At 38.0% G+C, this 18,246-nt stretch overlaps 3 protein-coding genes across 3 annotated transcripts; 2 read left to right on the forward strand and 1 right to left on the reverse strand.

Annotated features, from left to right (window-relative positions):
• Positions 1-1,320: 1,320 nt before the first annotated feature.
• Positions 1,321-4,595, reverse strand: LOC107039808 (zinc finger and BTB domain-containing protein 16-A). Its single transcript, XM_015259623.1, has 5 exons — positions 4,274-4,595; positions 3,415-3,622; positions 3,184-3,323; positions 2,934-3,096; positions 1,321-2,263 (listed from the first exon to the last, which is right to left on the reverse strand). The coding sequence occupies exons 1-5, from the start codon at positions 4,399-4,401 to the stop codon at positions 1,871-1,873; spliced, it is 1,032 nt and encodes a 343-aa protein (XP_015115109.1). The 5' UTR covers positions 4,402-4,595; the 3' UTR covers positions 1,321-1,870.
• Positions 4,596-5,541: 946 nt separating this feature from the next.
• LOC107039807 (protein deltex) lies at positions 5,542-11,757 on the forward strand. The gene is made up of 5 exons (XM_015259622.2): positions 5,542-6,001; positions 6,648-6,840; positions 6,970-7,242; positions 8,592-9,193; positions 11,011-11,757. Exons 1-5 carry the CDS (start codon positions 5,823-5,825, stop codon positions 11,360-11,362), a joined length of 1,599 nt encoding a protein of 532 aa, XP_015115108.1. The 5' UTR covers positions 5,542-5,822; the 3' UTR covers positions 11,363-11,757.
• Positions 11,758-13,926: 2,169 nt separating this feature from the next.
• LOC107039720 (protein RER1) lies at positions 13,927-17,228 on the forward strand. The gene is made up of 6 exons (XM_015259481.2): positions 13,927-14,219; positions 14,494-14,576; positions 15,734-15,838; positions 15,906-16,002; positions 16,313-16,530; positions 16,932-17,228. The coding sequence occupies exons 2-6, from the start codon at positions 14,502-14,504 to the stop codon at positions 17,025-17,027; spliced, it is 591 nt and encodes a 196-aa protein (XP_015114967.1). The 5' UTR covers positions 13,927-14,219; positions 14,494-14,501; the 3' UTR covers positions 17,028-17,228.
• Positions 17,229-18,246: the final 1,018 nt, after the last annotated feature.

Genomic DNA, 18,246 nt, shown 5'->3' on the forward strand with positions numbered 1-18,246 from the left:
GGGGTTGAAGGGGGTTGGATTAGGGTAAAAATCAAAATTTCAAAAAATCTTCATCAAATTTAAAAAAAAAGATGCGAAAATTTTTTCTGAAAACAGGTAAAATTTCGAGAGTAAATGGGCTGCAATAATTATTACGCCTTCTTCAGTGGAAATTCCCCTGGCCACCTGATAACACCAATTCCGGTTTAATTTTTTTGGAAACTAGAAAAAACCGGCTAGAGCTATAAAACCACGATTACCGGGATTATCGGACTGACTTTTATCAAATAATTACAACTGGTATGTGAAAACCATAAAAAACGTTATTCCACTTTCGTCATCGCACTTGATGTGCCCCTTCTCCGAACCCGAGAACAAATTAGTTTCAATTCCCGGAAAGAATCGTGAATCGGAGATGAATCTGCGTGACAAATCAATTTCAATTAATCAACAATAACTTCATCAGCATGATGAAACGCAATATGAATTGTTATTCTGCTGACTTTGAGGTTAGTATCGGAAACTGCATGAACACAAACAATTCCGGGTATTTTAAGAGATAAAAAATTATTCTACTTACTCAGATCGATGATAGCGTCACAGATCCGCTAATTCCGATCAATTCTTCGATTGATAAATAATGATAACAGCTTTTTCTCTGTCAAAGTTCAGTCATCCTTGGTCATCCACGATTTTCGTACGTTTTCTGTGCATTTGTTTTTGATTCTACCCCTTTAAATATCATTTTCGATATCACCGACAGCGCATCCAACAGGAATCGCCCCTATCGACAACTTCCCGCCAAAAATCGGGCGGGAAATTCAAGTTTTTCCAGGGAATAATTCAATTTTTCTGAAATGTCGAAACAAGTAGCTGCTGTGGGGGGTCTAAATCGACCCCATTCGACAGATCATGAAACATCTGGGGAATTCATCCCGGACTCCCCAACCGATTCATCCCAAAATAAATTAACCCCACGATAATTTCATCCTAAACATTAAATTCCAATGGAATTTTTCACGGTCACAACAATAATTCAGGGAGAGAAAAATATTAACTTCATTTTCACAGAAAAAGGCACTAAACAGAGCATCAAAATCAATCAGATACTTCACGATTCCTTCCTAGTATTATTTACACAACCGATCAACGGATTAACAGAAAACATTGCAAAAAAACGATCAAATCATCCTTATCCCTCTCAACCAACAGTCGCCAGATAGGCCACAAGTAATAGACCACAGCATCAATTTACAAAATCACTACAAAACTTGAAAATTAATCCGATAAGTCACGCGCTCCCCATTTTGCCCCGTAAACAAGACACTCCGAGCCCTTCCACAGATTTTCCATAAATTTACTTTATTCATCATCATCTCATACAAAACGAATCATCACAATAGCTTCTCGAATATTCATAGGACATTGGAAAAGTAAGAAAATGGCAATCACTGGAATTTATTGTTGCGAAAGTTTAAAACACATACTAACGAAGTTGAAAAAAAAAATGACATCAACTTTCGTAAATTCTTCTTTTTCATGGCTATCTCGATAACTCGGAGACCTAGAAGAATGAGTCTAGTCTCATATGAAAGCCAGGGAAATTTTCGATCGAAACTTTCACATGGCGACCCATTATTCATTATTATTCAATTTGCCCCATTAAGCAATTGAATACACAGAAAAAAAGTTAAAAATTTTGAGCTCAAAACATGTTTTAGTAATATCTAGGGAAATTAGAGAGCTAGTTACGAATGTTAACCCCTCCAGAGCCTCGAGATAGCCTCAAAAAACAGGGGAATGAATTTTCAAAAATTTGATTTTATTCCTTCGTCCAACTTCACGAACAAATATAGATAATCAATGAATTATCTTATTGTCATTGACATTGTTAACTAGCCAAGAGCCTCTTCTGAAGTGGTACATCACTGTCAGAGTCACTCTGGCAGCTCTGACTGCCCCCCGGCCCCTCATCATCAGACTTATCCTCTTCCTTGATTGTCACATGGACAAAGTCACCAATTTTCTCGTTAACTCTCCGCCTCTTCTGTGGCCTGCGTCCCGTCAATTTTGGTATGTACTTGTCAACAGTTGGCTTGACCCTCCTGATATCGAAGTCCTGATCGATCTTGGTGATGGTCTGGAGTCGTTGCTCCTCGGATGTGACGTATAGATCGTCAGGTTGGTGATAGCTGTTGTGTACTTCGTAAGCTTTCTTGCTGCAGAAGAGGGCGGCACACATGGTGCACTTTATGAGATCATCTGGAACCCGTTCTCGCTCTTCCTGTGATGAACATAGGGAAAACGATTTCACCAATCGATTGGGAGGAAAATTTCCGGTGAAAATGTCTCATTGACGACTGCTCTAGCTCTTTTAGTTCTCGAGTTATTGAAGAAAACGTGAAAAAACACTAGGAAATCACTAGACAGTGGGGAAAGTTACTAGAAATACGTATATACAAAAAAATTCCCTAGAATTTAAAAATCCTTGTAAAAACTCCCGAAGACATTTGTAACCTTTTTGGACCCTTAAGTTCCCAATTTACCATGGAAAAAGCGAAAAACCCTAGGAAATCCCTAGAATATTGTTAAAATCACTAGAAAGTAATAGATACTAGAATGTCACTAGAAGATAGATTCAAAACAGCATGAAACGTTCTAAAAAAATCCCTGAAAATGAGAAACCACTGAAAACTGGAAAAAACTACTAGAAAGTGTAAAAAATCACTAGAAAACGTAAAAATTCCCTAGAAAGTCGCGAAAAATTACTAAAAAATCCCTAGATCCTTAAAATTGTTCTGGAACCTTCTGGGGACATTTTTGACCTTGGAACAATTTTCGTCAATATCTCGAAAATTTGAAGAGATAAAAGGGTTCAAGACCAGTGTTTTTAACCGGAAATTTTCCTGGCTACACGATAAAACAGCTCAAATAATTTTATCATCATTATTTACCCGCGTGTGAACTTTCTCGAGGTGCTGCTGGAGATTGAATTTCACGATGTACTCGACACCACAAATGTGACAGTAGTAGACACTCAATGCATCGTTCATCGAATTCACCTTGATCTTGTTGCTGGGAGGGGGAGTGGCTATAGGTTGAAAAATATGTACCAGTCTGAAATGAAAGAAAAAAAAATAGTACATGTCCCTAGAATTTCCAGAGGACAAAATTCTTGTCGTTTTCAAATTAAAAAAAAAATACCTTTTGTGAATCGATCGGTAGTGATAGTTGAGTGCCTTTAGATTGTAGAAAACTATATCACATTCTTCACATTTCTTATGATTAGAGGTATTTTTACTCTCCTCAGGATTGTGAGTGGTCATGTGGTTGTCTCGGTGAGTCTAAAATTAGTTATTATAATGTGAAATTGAATGGAGAAAATTAATTCAAATGCGGAGGGCTGGAAATTTTTATTTTGGAGGGCTCATTCACCTTCAAAGGGAACTGTTTCCCACAGTAACTGCAGTAGAATTTAGCTGGTGAGTTCGGATGCATCTTGAATCTGTGACGAATTGTCGCTGTGATGGATTCAAATGTCTTTCCACAAATGTCACATAATTCATCTGTTTTATTCGGCTTCTTCTGTATTTTTCTTCCCTGGGGCTTGCCCCGTCCATCAATCTCCTTATTAGCATGTTTTCTGGATTCAATTTTCAACAGAAATTCTGCATTTAATGACAAATTTTCAATTCTAGCAATTATTTTAATTTTTTCAATTCTATTCAATTTCGATTCAATTTGTTTATTTGTCACTTCAGGCAAGGGCCCATCGAAGCCTAAAAAAGTCATACATAAAAATACCTATTATACATCAATCACCTCACTTATTCAGATATAAAACATCATTTTTAAAAAATAAAAAACAAAAATAATAAAAAATTGGGAAATTGTTTTTTCGTTTTTTAATAATATCTCGGGAACCTGAAGAGATAAGGAGTTGAAACGAATTTCATTCGAAAGCCAGGAAAATTTCCGATGAAATTCACTTGTGTTGAACCCCTTCATCTTTCCAATTTTTCAAAATATCGAAGCAAATCAATTTAAATCTTAAAATCTTATTTTTTACGTCACTTTAATGATTTTGAGGCGAAATAAATTCATCAGCAGTGGTTGGAATCGGAAATTTTTCTGCGCACACAATGGGGTCATTTTCGACCCCTAATATTCCGTAATTCCTCCAATAAATCGTCCTTTTGTGAATTGTGGTAAATTTCAACGGTTAAGTGTTGACAAATTTTAATAATGATGAACTGTGACTCTTGCTTCATGTTCATAAATTTTTTATCATTACCTGAAGTGCTCCTGGAGTGCCTCCTTGCTCTCCAGTTCAGCCTCACACAATACGCATTTGTGCTCCACGGTGATGATTTTTTTATTCAACTTTTGACAGTCAGACTCTACCCAAACCTGACAAAACATCACATCATAGCTATCAAATTGGTTTTACGGCCTAATCCCCCTCATATTGATGATTATTCCACGTTCAAGTATCACAGAAGACATATGGGGAATTGAATAAACCGAAAGAGTGGAAAAATCACTGAAGAAGTGTTAAAAAAAATTTTTTTTTTGAATTCCCAATTGTGCGATGGATATTGTTGTGTATTGGGAAATCAATCGTCCGCCATTTTGATTTATGGCAGGTGACTCCCTCTTGAAGTGAACTATCCGTTCGCGCCATTTTATTTGAATCGCTCTCCCCAAGGGAAGTAAAAAAAAATGGAGATACACCTTTTTGATTAAAAAATAATTTTGCTAATCTTGCATTAATGTCTGCTTACCCACATGGAAAAAAATATCTCAAATTAATAATACTAATATCTTAAATTGGCTCAATTTATATAAAAAAAATATGAAACATATATTTTATATATTTTTCAAAATGATTTCTAAAGAATATATTAAAAAAATGAAAAATACTTTAATTATTTTTACAAAAAAAAATATTAAAAATTGTTCAATTTTTTTTTATATAATCTTTATTAATTTGATAAATATATAGAATTGGCCCATATTATATATTTTTTGATGGGGGTAATATGTTACCACCAGAAGTCCCCAAATACTGTGCTAGGATACTGAGTCCAGATAGAAACTATCCGATAGATCATTAATTGAATAGACGCAGACACCGGTGAATTAAATAGCCACTGTCATTTAATCACCACAATAATTAACTAGGTTAAATTAGTATTCCCGTTGAAACTCGTTATAAATACAAATAGTGAGAATTATCTAGCCCCGTTAATGACTAGTAGCGGCCTGCATACACTCAACGTGAGCCCTCAACGAATGCACAATGAATACTGAATAAATCATAGAAATGCGACGCTAACGCTTGATCGCGTCGATAACTCAATTAGCAAGTTTCGGAAACATAAATAAATAAATAGATGAATCATTGAATCTGATTGAATCGTCAAGTTAAAAACGAGAAAATCCCGTGTTGAAATGAAACAACATAATCCCCATAAATGATCAAGAAAATCGTTCGAATAACTGGAAAGATCGATCACCTGTTCTTCCAGTAGATGTCGCCTGTTCCCACTTCATCATCAACAATTGCCAGTGCATCACGAGCCCCTCGGCACTTCAGGTGTCCGTTCCCACGTATTCCGTAACCCCCGGGCTCCCCAGCCCTCGACAAGTGCAAAATCACCCCCAACCCCTGCACCGGAGTCTCTGATCCCTCGGAGAACTCCCGAAAACGATAAATTATCTCCCAAAATCGGGGATCGGTGGTTCATTCGCTCTCTGAGTGGAGCCCGACGAATGTTCCCACGCTCTCATTGTCATGTAACTGTGTGTTGGGTACGTACGTGTGAAATTCCATAGTGAAGATGAACGCACAGGGACAACACGTACAGGAGCACGGGCATGCTGTTGTTGTGTGGGAGTGGGAGAATAGACAGGGTAGATGGAGACCCTACAGTCCCGCTGTTTCGCAGCATCTCGAGCGTGCACATTTCAAGAAATTAACGAGGGTGTTTCTCAATGATGCGGATACAACACTTGACAGGTAATTAGGAGTTTCGAATAAGATGAGCCTATTTTTTTTAGGAATTCTCGGGTTGAAGATAACTCTTCATCTCAAAAGATGATTTTTTTAGATAATCCGTTTGAAAATTATTTTTTATTTGCGGGAGAAATTTTTGATAACAAACTAGTTTGAGATAATTTTTCAGATATTTTTGAGTTCGAGATAATGTGAGATAATTTTTTGCTGTGGGAATTCGTGAAAATTACTCCTAATTTGGGGTTGCAGATTCTTTTTCATCTAAAAAATGATGTTTTTTAAGCAGATTATTTTTTAGATGACTTTCAGTGCGAGATGAAATTTTTATTTTGGTGAAAAAATTCTTGTCTAGGAAATTTTTGAAGATAATTTTCTGTCTGGGGTGAGATATTTTTTTATCCTCGTGAATATTTTCAAGATAATTTTTTTTCGATGTTCTATTTCCTTTTTTGAAAATAATTTTGAACTTTCTTTACATGTTTTCCCCACAAATGTTCAAGTATTTCATTTTTTTTTTCATGTGACAATACACTAATTTCCGATCTAGATGTTTATCTCGAAAATCACACGTCATCCGAATACTCCTCATTATGTTACAATATCTGAATGTTCGATATAGACTTGAACTTGAACTTGATTTGTCCTTCAGGTACTACATAAACCTGAAGACAAAGACCCAGTGCAGCGACGATGGCGAGGAGATTCACAGTGTCAGACGTAAGTTCTACCTGCCAGGCTCGCCAGCTGGAAAAGGTGCCAAATGGGAGTGGGCGGGTGACACTGATGACTGGCACACGTACGACATGGAGGTCCAGTGCCTCATCGAAGAGGCTTGGGCAACGGTAATCACCATTCCCCCCCTCATCACCATGAAACTTCAAATTTCATCCTGACGATGAGAAAAAAGATCCTCCGCCTCCTAAAATTCTGAAGTCACGACGAAAATAAATGTACATTTTTCTTCTCAACAGGGAAACAAAACCATTGATGTCTCGAAAACCTACTTGGGCTTCCCCTACATAATAAACTTCTGCAACCTAACCCAAGTGCGCTGCTGCACCGGGTATGTGCGACCTATACGTCGGGTGCAACAAGCACCATATCCTCTAGTCAAGGTCACCCTCGATGAGCTGCACTATGCGACTGGCAGGCGTGCCTTACCTCCGCCGAATGTCAAGAACACCAGCACCAAGAATGCGTTGAAGAAGCCGCCTTGTGGCAGCTCTAAAAAAACTTCCAAAAAGGTGGAAAAAAATAGAAAAATAAAAAATATTGTAACGTCTCGCACACCTTAATATACGAACACACCCAAATCGAATCTATCGCAAACATATTCAAGAATATTGACAACTCTGTCACAAGTGCATTCCCAACATCAAAACGAGAGCCATTCATACAACAGAATGAAGTCTTTCGGGTCCTTCAGTTTTTCAGTTTACAGTTTCAAGATTTCAAATTATACGGTTTGATTGACCCATTTATCATTTCAGTAGTGAAGTGGTAGATCGGTATAAGTCTATTTTGACTATTGCCCAGTTTTCAATGAATATCTCAAAATCTAAGGGAAATAGCAAAACTTTTGTCATAACCTTTTTTGTAGAGCAAATTGAGAGCTACAAAAAAGGAAATCACAACAAATTCGCTATTTCCTTTAGATTCCAAGATATTTATTGAAAACTGGCCAATAGTCAAAATCGACTTATACCGGTTCACCACTTCGCTACTGATTTATGACTTCATTCGTATTTCTTTTTGATTCGTATTGCTTTCTTCCATTTTCTTCAATTATTTTTGGGATTGCGCAGATAGCAATGACTTTTATGACTTTTCATTCGTATTTCTTTTTGATTCGTATTGTTTTCTTCCATTTTCTTCAATTATTTTTGGGATTACGCAGATAGTAATGACTTTTATAACTTTTCATTCGTATTTCTTTTTGATTCGTATGGCTTTCTTCCATTTTCTTCAATTATTTTTGGGATTGCGCAGATAGTAATGACTTTTATGACTTTTCATTCGTATTGCTTTCTTCCATTTTCTTCACTTATTTTTGGGATTGCGCAGATAGTAATGACTTTTATGACTTTTCATTCGTATTGCTTTCTTCCATTTTCTTCACTTATTTTTGGGATTGCGCAGATAGTAATGACTTTTATGACTTTTCATTCGTATTGCTTTCTTCCATTTTCTTCACTTATTTTTGGGATTGCGCAGATAGTAATGACTTTTATGACTTTTCATTCGTATTGCTTTCTTCCATTTTCTTCACTTATTTTTGGGATTGCGCAGATAGTAATGACTTTTATGACTTTTCATTCGTATTGCTTTCTTCCATTTTCTTCAATTATTTTTGGGATTGCGCAGATAGTAATGACTTTTATGACTTTTCATTCGTATTTCTTTTTGATTCGTATTGCTTTCTTCCATTTTCTTCAATTATTTTTGGGATTGCGAAGATAGTAATGACTTTTATGACTTTTCATTCGTATTTCTTTTTGATTCGTATTGCTTTCTTCCATTTTCTTCAATTATTTTTGGGATTGCTTAGATAGTAATGACGCTTGGGGTCATAAAAGCTGCTCATTGTTTTCAGAGTAAAAGCAGTGAAAATAGCCCCGCCAACATAGCCCGAGTGATCCTCAGCAACTTCAACATCTTCGGGACCAAGAGCTCCATGGAGCCAGCCCCCATAACGTCAAACGAGTCCTCCCAGAAGCGCAAGAACTGGGACAGTGTCTTGGACGCCGACTCCAGCAGCACCAAGAGCGGTCGTCGTCCAAGTGTCGACACAGTCTCCACTTACCTGAGCCACGAGAACCCTGTTGACCTCCTGGACAGCAGCATCGGGAGTGACGAGGCCTTCAAGGATCCCGCGGACATGCAGATGCACTCGGACGTCATCTCGCAGTACGTCAAAGTGGTGGAGAGCGATGGAACGGACTCGTGTCCTGTTTGTCTGGGTACCCCAGAGCCTCTGACCGTGGAACTCACCCGCTGCCATCATCGGCTGCATCTCGCCTGCCTCAATGCGATGCTGAGCTCCCAGCAGCATCCCATGTACATTCAGTGCCCTGTCTGTCGTATGATCTATGGGGAGAAACGAGGGAATCAGCCCCCGGGGTCCATGAACTGGACGAGGATACCTAGGGCTCTTCCTGGCTTCCCTCACACCCACACCATCCAGATTACTTATGAGTAAGTAGGAGAATGAGGGGCGCGAGAAAATCGAGAGTGGTTGCACTGGACACAGCGTAAAATTTACCGACAAATTGAAAAAAAAATCATCTCTCTAGCTGTTCTAGTTCTCGAGTTATTGAAGAAAACGTAAAAAATCACTAGGATTTACCCAAAAACGGAAAAATTCACTAGAATCGCTTGGAAACGGCAAAAGTCCCTAGAAAAGTATCCAAAAATGCAAAAAATCCCTAGAAAGTTACTAGAACTTGAAAAATGGTCTAAAATTTTCCCTGAGCTATTTTGACTTTGAAATTATTTTCTTCAGTAACTCTCGATGTTGAGGAGATAAAAGTGCTTGTGACCAGTGTTTTGAACCGCAAATTTCCCCAGCTATCGATTGCGATCGGCGCCATTCTCCTGCCACCTGTATTTCTTCCTAGAAAACGTAAAAATCCCTAGAATATCACCAAATACTAAGAAATCCACCAGAATATTTCTAGAAAACGTAGAAAGTCCCTAGAATATTACCAAATACTACGAAATCCACCAGAATATTTCTAGAAAACGTAAAAAATCCCTAGAAACTCCCTAGAATCTAAAAATTGTCTAGAACTTCCCTGGACCGATTTCGACCTTGAGCATATTTTCCCCCATAACTCGAGAAGTAGTGAAGATTGAAGGGCTTATGACCAGTGTTTTGAACCGGAAATTTCCCTAGCTATCGATTGCGATCGGCACCATTCTCCTGCCACCTGTATTTCTTCCTAGAAAACGTAAAAATCCCTAGAATATCGCCAAATACTAAGAAATCCACCAGAATATTTCTAGAAAACGTAAAAAAATCCCTAGAAAGTCCCTAGGACCTAAAAATTGTCTAGAACTTCCCTGGACCGATTTCGACCTTGAGCATATTTTCCCCCATAACTCGAGAAGTAGTGAAGATTGAAGGGCTTATGACCAGTGTTTTGAACCGGAAATTTCCCTAGCTATCGATTGCGATCGGCACCATTCTCCTGCCACCTGTATTTCTTCCTAGAAAACGTAAAAATCCCTAGAATATCACCAAATACTAAGAAATCCACCAGAATATTTCTAGAAAACGTAAAAAATCCCTAGAAAGTCCCTAGGACCAAACAATTGTCTAGAATTTCCCTGGACCGATTTCGACCTTGAGCATATTTTCCCCCATAACTCGACAGGTAGTGAAGATTAAAGGGCTTATGACCAGTGTTTTGAACCGGAAATTTCCCTAGCTATCGATTGCGATCGGCACCATTCTCCTGCCACCTGTATTTCTTCCTAGAAAACGTAAAAATCCCTAGAATATCACCAAATACTAAGAAATCCACCAGAATATTTCTAGAAAACGTAAAAAATCCCTAGAAAGTCCCTAGGACCAAACAATTGTCTAGAATTTCCCTGGACCGATTTCGACCTTGAGCATATTTTCCCCCATAACTCGACAGGTAGTGAAGATTAAAGGGCTTATGACCAGTGTTTTGAACCGGAAATTTCCCTAGCTATCGATTGCGATCGGCACCATTCTCCTGCCACCTGTATTTCTTCCTAGAAAACGTAAAAATCCCTAGAATATCGCCAAATACTAAGAAATCCACCAGAATATTTCTAGAAAACGTAAAAAAATCCCTAGAAAGTCCCTAGGACCTAAAAATTGTCTAGAACTTCCCTGGACCGATTTCGACCTTGAGCATATTTTCCCCCATAACTCGAGAAGTAGTGAAGATTGAAGGGCTTATGACTAGTGTTTTGAACCGGAAATTTCCCCAGCTGTCGGCCAAGCCCCGTATGAACCCCATTTTCTCATTTTTTTCCAGTATTCCATCTGGGATTCAGGGCCCCGAGCACCCGAACCCAGGCCAGACATTCTATGCCGTGGGCTTCCCCCGTGTCTGCTATCTCCCCGATAACGACCTTGGCCGCAGGGTCCTCAGGCTCCTCCAGATAGCCTTCGAACGACGTCTCATCTTCACCATCGGCAGATCGGTGACAACCGGTCGTGAGGACGTCGTCACCTGGAACGAGATTCACCACAAAACCGAGCTCGGACCGTCGACCTCGGGGCATGGATACCCAGACGTCAGCTATCTGGAGAGGACCCTATCAGAGCTGGCGGCTCAGGGCATCACCGATGGACAATCCACATCGCATTATCAAGAGCTGCGTTAGGCCTTCATTACCTCAGATATATATTTCAAGTTCTGAAGGAGCAGTGGAACATAAGACATAAAGTATTATATAATGGAAAAATATTAATTGAGAGAAACAATTGGCAATACTGATTAATTACAGACGTCAGCAAGGAACTGATAGACTTTAATAACTCTCTTGCTTTCGGTTCATGTCCTCCGGTAATTGAAGAGAACTTTTTTCACTAGATGAGAGGAGACAAAATTATTTTCGTGTTCATTTTTATTATTTTATCGGCGTAGGATAGAGAGACATATGCTCAGATTGTTTAATTCTACAGATATATATATAGAATTATAGGCGAATGAAGTATAAATATTTTGTAAGGTTCATATTTTAAAATAAATTTTTATAGAAAATTATTAATAATTTAATTTAGAATTTTTCTTTTTTCCCTTGGGGTCGGGCACGTCTTCAGGAGAAGCGACATCTCTTTCCTCCACGAGTAGAAATCTGCAGAAAGTTATCTCTAAGATGGAAAATTCATATTTAGACTATCTAGTAGAAGTTTATCCTTCCGAGTGTACCCCCACTCTACGGAAATCCCACTCACATGCTTGGACCCCACCCCAAAAATCCACGAATATTCTCCTGGAAGATAACCTATACTAATCTCTGTCCAAAAGATATCACTAGCGAGCTAGCAGATAACTTTTCGAAGGATATCTGCTTGCTATCTATAGCTTACCGATATAGCAGCAGATAACTTTTCAAAAACGATATCTCTTGGACATACATTAGTAGGGGAGGTGGGGGTAAAACGGATACTTTTGACTTTTCTTAAAATGTTAATGAGGGGTTGAAATGTTGATAAAATTTGATAATTTTTTTTTTTCAATACAAAGAACAATTCTTTCCGTTTGTGACGAGTCTAAACTGAGCTCAATTGATCAATTTCGACGTCTCCTAAAACAAAAGACGTAACTCCTATGTTTAAGCATAGGAGTTACGTCTTTTCTTTTAGGACACGTCGATTTGTTTCTGAGCAAAAACAAAATTTGCTCAGAAACAAAAAATGAATTTGTTTTTGTTTGTTTTATTTTTGAATAATTTTAAAAAATTCCAGTGTCCGTTTTACCCCCTCCACCCCTATATGAATTTTTATCTTAGAGATAACTCTCTGCAGATTTCTAATTGGGTCCATTCATTCTGTCGCTCATTGTGAATCACGTAAAATCGTGGGCCCGAGGGCAGCCATATTGGATAGCTGACGTTGGGCGCTGCGCGTGGAACGTCTGGTTGCGCGTAGTGGGGTGAGAAACAGTCGGGAATTGTCGGTGGAGGGTCAGGGGGCGGTAGATAGAACATCAGCGGCGAGTTCAAAATCCTCCGCGGTGATGGGACAATAGGATTTTGGGTATTTGATTGTTGACGTAGTTGTGATTTTTTAGGGGAATTGGTAGTGGGGAGATCCCCATTTCGTGGCAGAGGCCGCCATTTTGTTGAGAGTGACGGTGAGAAGGATTTAATCAATGATGATGCTAAAATGACACTGAATGGCTGATGATAAAAAGTCAAGATGATTTTCTGAGACAAAAAATTATGGAAATTCCATCGATACCGAGACAAAAGCTGCCATTTTTTGCAATAGTTGCCATTTTGTTGCAATAGTCGCCATTTTGTTGCATAAGCCGCCATATTGTTGATAATAAAATCGGCGAAAAAGGATTGGGCCAAGGACATGGAGAAGGATTTCTGAAGAAAAATATCGGACTATTTTTGTTGACACCGCCATTTTGGGGAGAAAAATTGGAGCGAAAACAGTCGGTGGCAGCGAGTCGAGACGTGTTCATCTCTTTGTTAATGAACCATTCGCTTTATCCTGACATTTTTCGAGGATTCTGGGACACTCTTGGTGTTTCAAGAGTTGCGATAGTGCGGGGGGAATGTGCAAGTGTTTGTGAAGTGCTGGAGACAATGGAAAAAACAAAATTCCTCGATTTTTCGTTGTGTTTACGTCGAGTCAGTGCGCGAGTTGTTATTCATTCTGTTTTAGAGTCTCTTTGTTGATGTTTGCGGGGGGGGGATGTTGTGGTGAGTNGGGATGTTGTGGTGAGTGTTAGTGCAACCAGGAGAGGATGTGACGAGGATAACCTTAGGGTCGACTTCCTGGAGACGATGTCTAGGTGGAGGGGTGCTCCAACCAACGGTAAATAGCCAGCAACTACTCCTTGACACTTTTGTCTCATGAAAAAAAATTTTCACATTAAATTTCTCTCCTGTTTTGGTTTTAGGTGATCATCGGAGTGGAGTGCCTCCAGCACCGGTGAGTTTTTAAAAAATCCGAGTATAAATTTTCATTCAAAATGACTCGATAAATTTTATTCATCCATTGTTTACCCGAAAAATTCCGGAGAATTAGAAATTTTTGAGGTTTAAATTTTTTTCTCGTGAACATTGAGTGAGAAAGGCCACTGTTCACGCTCGTGAACAACCGAAATATATTTTTGAATTTCCACGAATGGAAAGAGTGTCGTGTTCGTTGAAAATCCAACCGCAAGTTGTTCATCTATCTCTCTCATCCAAGTAAGTACTGAATTTCTCGACAATTTACCTCCAATCGTGTCCGCTGACGGGCGGAAATGACCCAATGATAATTAGCCACCGTCAGCAGACATGAAGTGACAACTTGAAATACCCCAAAGCACTCGTTATAATAATTTACCTTCGATAAGTCCCAAGGACACACCAAGTTGGAGCTCAAGTATAGTGTACATGTGTGACTGGAGTGTCATTAATGTTGTGACGTGTACTACACACATTTTTCATGATTTTACGATTGTAATTGGGCGTTTATAGTAGATATTAGAGGCTTGTTTCGTCCACAGGGCAATAGGTAAATGTCCAGGATTTTTTTAAAGTTATTTTAGACAGATTGTGGAGCAGGAAAGACAGGTTAACTCGAGGCAGCATTTTATTGCTCTTCGCTTGGAGGCTTTTATCTCTCTCGTGGAGCTGATAAGATGTGGCTTGTACATGAGGCAACATGAGGGCCTCAGGTTGATGCACATAACCTCCAAGTTAACCTGATTTTTTCAGCGATTTTTTCCTCTGGTTTTGGGGGTGAGTTGATGGTGCAGGTGGTAATCAGGTGATTCTCGGTATTTCAGGAGCTAAAATGATGCAGGATGAGGATCTCGGGGGTCCTGCTAGGAAAAATGTATTTTTCCAGGGCGCGACGAGGCTGTCACAGGTGGGAATCTCATAGTCAGGGATGGGTTGAGGATGTTCAAGTAGTTTTGACAATTTTGATGATCTACAAATCTCAATATCTCTGCTCCAATCGTTTCGAATTTGTTTGAGATTTATTTGGAGGGAGATTCATTATCTGTAAATTTTTTAGAAATGACGCGAAACTACTTTAATATCTTCAATTTAGTAGAGAAGTGGTAAAATGGTGCAAGTCAATTTTGACTGCTGACCAGTTTTCAATGAATATCTCGGAATCTAAGGGAGATAGCGAAATTTTTGTTATAACCTATTTTGTAGAGCCGATTGAGAGCTACAACAAGTGTGATGACGAAAATTTCGGTATCTCCCTTAGATTCGGAGATATTCCTGAAAAACTCAACTGGGAGATGAGTCGACTTAAACCGATTGACCACTTCACTACTGAATTAAGATAATAATTTGAACCTCAAGGCCGATTATTATGTTAATTATTTTTCTAAATATTCATGACTCAGTCTGGGCTCATTACAAAGAATTAATTAAACAAGAATTCAGGAGCGAAGTGGTAAAAGGTACAAGTCAATTTTGACTGCTGACCGGTTTTTAATGAATATCTCGGAATCTAAGGGATATAGCGAAGTTTTTGTTATAACCTTTTTTGTAGAGCCGATTGAGAGCTACAACAAGTGTGATGACGAAAATTTCGGTATCTCCCTTAGGATTCGGAGATATTCCTCAAAAACTCAACTGGGAGATGAGTCGACTTAAACCGATTGACCACTTCACTACTGAATTAAGATAATAATTTGGACCTCGAGGTCGATTATTATGTTAATTATTTTTCAAAATATTCATGACTCAGTCTGGGCTCATTACAAAGAATTAATTAAACAAGAATTCAGGAGCGAAGTGGTAAAAGGTACAAGTCAATTTTAACTGTCGACCAGTTTTCAATGAATATCTCGGAATCTAAGGGAGATAGCGAAATTTTTGTTACAACCTTTTTTGTAGAGCCGATTGAGAGCTACAACAAATGTGATCACAACAATTTCGCTCTCTCCCTTAGATTCGGAGATATTCCTGAAAAACTCAACTGGGAGGCAAGTCCACTTTTTACCACTTCGCTACTGAATTATGAATTTACGATAGAATTATTAATAATGAATTTATTTATTATAGATGTATCAGAGTTACCTAGATCTATGGACACCTCACGTCATATCGAGATGGATATTCTCAGTTGCACTTTTAGTTACATTTGTATTACGTATCTTCATCTCACAGGTGAAATGAACAATTCGAGGGGATTTTAATCCTTCAAATGTGTTTGCTAATTGATTATATGTTCTAGGGTTGGTACATTATTATATATGGGCTGGGGATATACCATCTGAATCTGTTCATAGCATTCCTTACACCGAGGAGCGATCCAGCGATGGATTTCGATGGTAAAATCGTGGGCTAAAAGTAGTCGTGGATGAGTCATCTCTCACATTTCGATAAATCTTGAATTATCTCGACAATGCCAGACATTACGAGAAAATGTCACAGAACCTTTTTCGTTGGAAATTTAATTCTCTACAAAAAAGTTGTTCTGACATTTTGCCTTAAATCCACTTGTTGGCGAGATAATTTCAAAAATTTCAGAGAAAATCGAAGAGAATGTGGAGAATGACTCATTTCACTCCTCCCTTTTGGCGTTTCTCTAGGGGAATCAACACTTCCATTCGAAAAAAAATCTAGTGTCGTATTTTTTAGATGCCGACGGCCCGGAACTCCCCACAAGATCGAACGAGGAATTCCGGCCGTTCATCAGACGACTACCCGAATTTAAATTCTGGTATTCTGTATCAAAATCCACAGTGATTGCTCTTGTGTGCACTATGTTCAATTGCCTCAATATTCCAGTCTTTTGGCCCATTCTCGTCATGTACTTCATTACATTGTTTTGCATTACGATGAAACGTCAGATTAAGGTAAAAAAAAACGATTTTTTTTATTTTAAATTTATTTATTTTTCACTTTGTGCCATAGCAATTCTATCGAATGTTGAGGATAAAGTGTACAAGGCTCAGAAGAATCATGAACAGACAACCATTAATTTTCTACAAAAATTTTGCAAAAATTAATAATTAAAAATCGAATTTTGCAATTTTTTTTGACAAAAAAATTTGCAAAATTCGATTTTTAATTATTATTCTTTTTTCATTTACGTAAAAATAATTTCCTTCTTCAAATTGCTCAAGAAGAAATGTCCGAATTGTTGAAAAGATTAGAATTGTTATGGTGTTAATGTATAATTATATTGAGAAATTAAAAAAATTATAATTGAAGACTTCTCTTTCAAAAAGAATAATGAATTTCTCTTTATTTTCAGCATATGATTAAGTACAGATATTTGCCATTTACCCATGGCAAACCCAGGTACCAAAACCACGACGACACGTCGAGATTAACATCAGCAATTCATTAATTATATTTATGAGTAATTAAAGGGGATGATAAAAATTGAAAGAATAAAAAGAAGAAAAATCAAGATTGTATGTTCGTCCGATTGAAAGTGTGTAAATGTGTAGATTTGATTGATTGATTGATTATTTAACATGTAAACAATTGAGACATTTAGTTTCTTTTTTTTTTCGTTGAAATACAGGTGAGTGAGCTCTGAAAGTAATTATGCGATTGAATTAAAATTATTATTATTAAAATTTCCAGGCGTTTGTTTTTTCTCTCGATTTTTGCTTTTTGCTTCTGAATGGAAGCTCTGTAATCTCACGATTTTCAGACAGTGGAGTAACTAAGTTGCTTAAGTTATTCCAAAAATCTGAAATTTTGTAATATTATAAGTCTTAGGGGAAGGCTCACCCCGGGAAAAAAACTTTTTCGTTTTTCGAGAAAAAAAATTGAAAAATACCATTTTCCGCGCGATTTTTCCTCGGGAATCTGATTTTGTAGGTCATAATTATCTCTTGCCACTCAAAAGTGGAGAATCGGAATTGACTAGTGAATTTCAAAATTCCACGGAAGACATTCATTTTTTCATGACACAATATTGATTATTCATCAACGTTTAGGCAAGACGATGGGAATTTAGGCATGAAGGGAGGAATCAAAATTATGTCAGTATTTTCTCAGTCGTGCATAAAGGGTTGTTATGCAGTGAGTGTGAAAAAATGGGTTTCCCACGAGCCAAAACACACTTTTCCGCACTTGTATCTAAATATACTATATCAATATAGGTATATTAGAAAAATTCTGAATTTCGGACCGTTTCGTCGTTCTTTATAATCACGATATGATTGAATTGTTATGTACAAGCAAAATCCCTAACACCCAAATTTATTTCGAAAAAAAAAATGGAGAATTTTCTAGAATTCCGATAGATGGCGCCACCGTCGATAAGGAACCCTAAGGACTTTTTCCTTAAATTGCCCCCCCCCCCCATAATGAAAACAGACGTATCCATGTCAAAAATTGAACTTGTATCGAATTGCGCCCTCCCCAGCGATTATTATATATATTTTTCATCACTTGTGCGTAAAGTGAAAATCCCACTTTTCACACATTGTAATGAAAACATCGTTCGATACTCATGTGAAAAGTGTTTTTTGGCTCATGATAGCACGAGCCAAAGTCGAGTGATAAACCTCCCACGAGCCAAAAACACTTTTCCGCACTTGTATCTAAATATA

This window comes from Diachasma alloeum, unplaced genomic scaffold, assembly GCF_001412515.2.
Source record: "Diachasma alloeum isolate Michigan unplaced genomic scaffold, Dall2.0 Dall_scaffold_00307, whole genome shotgun sequence".
NCBI lineage: Eukaryota > Metazoa > Arthropoda > Insecta > Hymenoptera > Braconidae > Diachasma > Diachasma alloeum.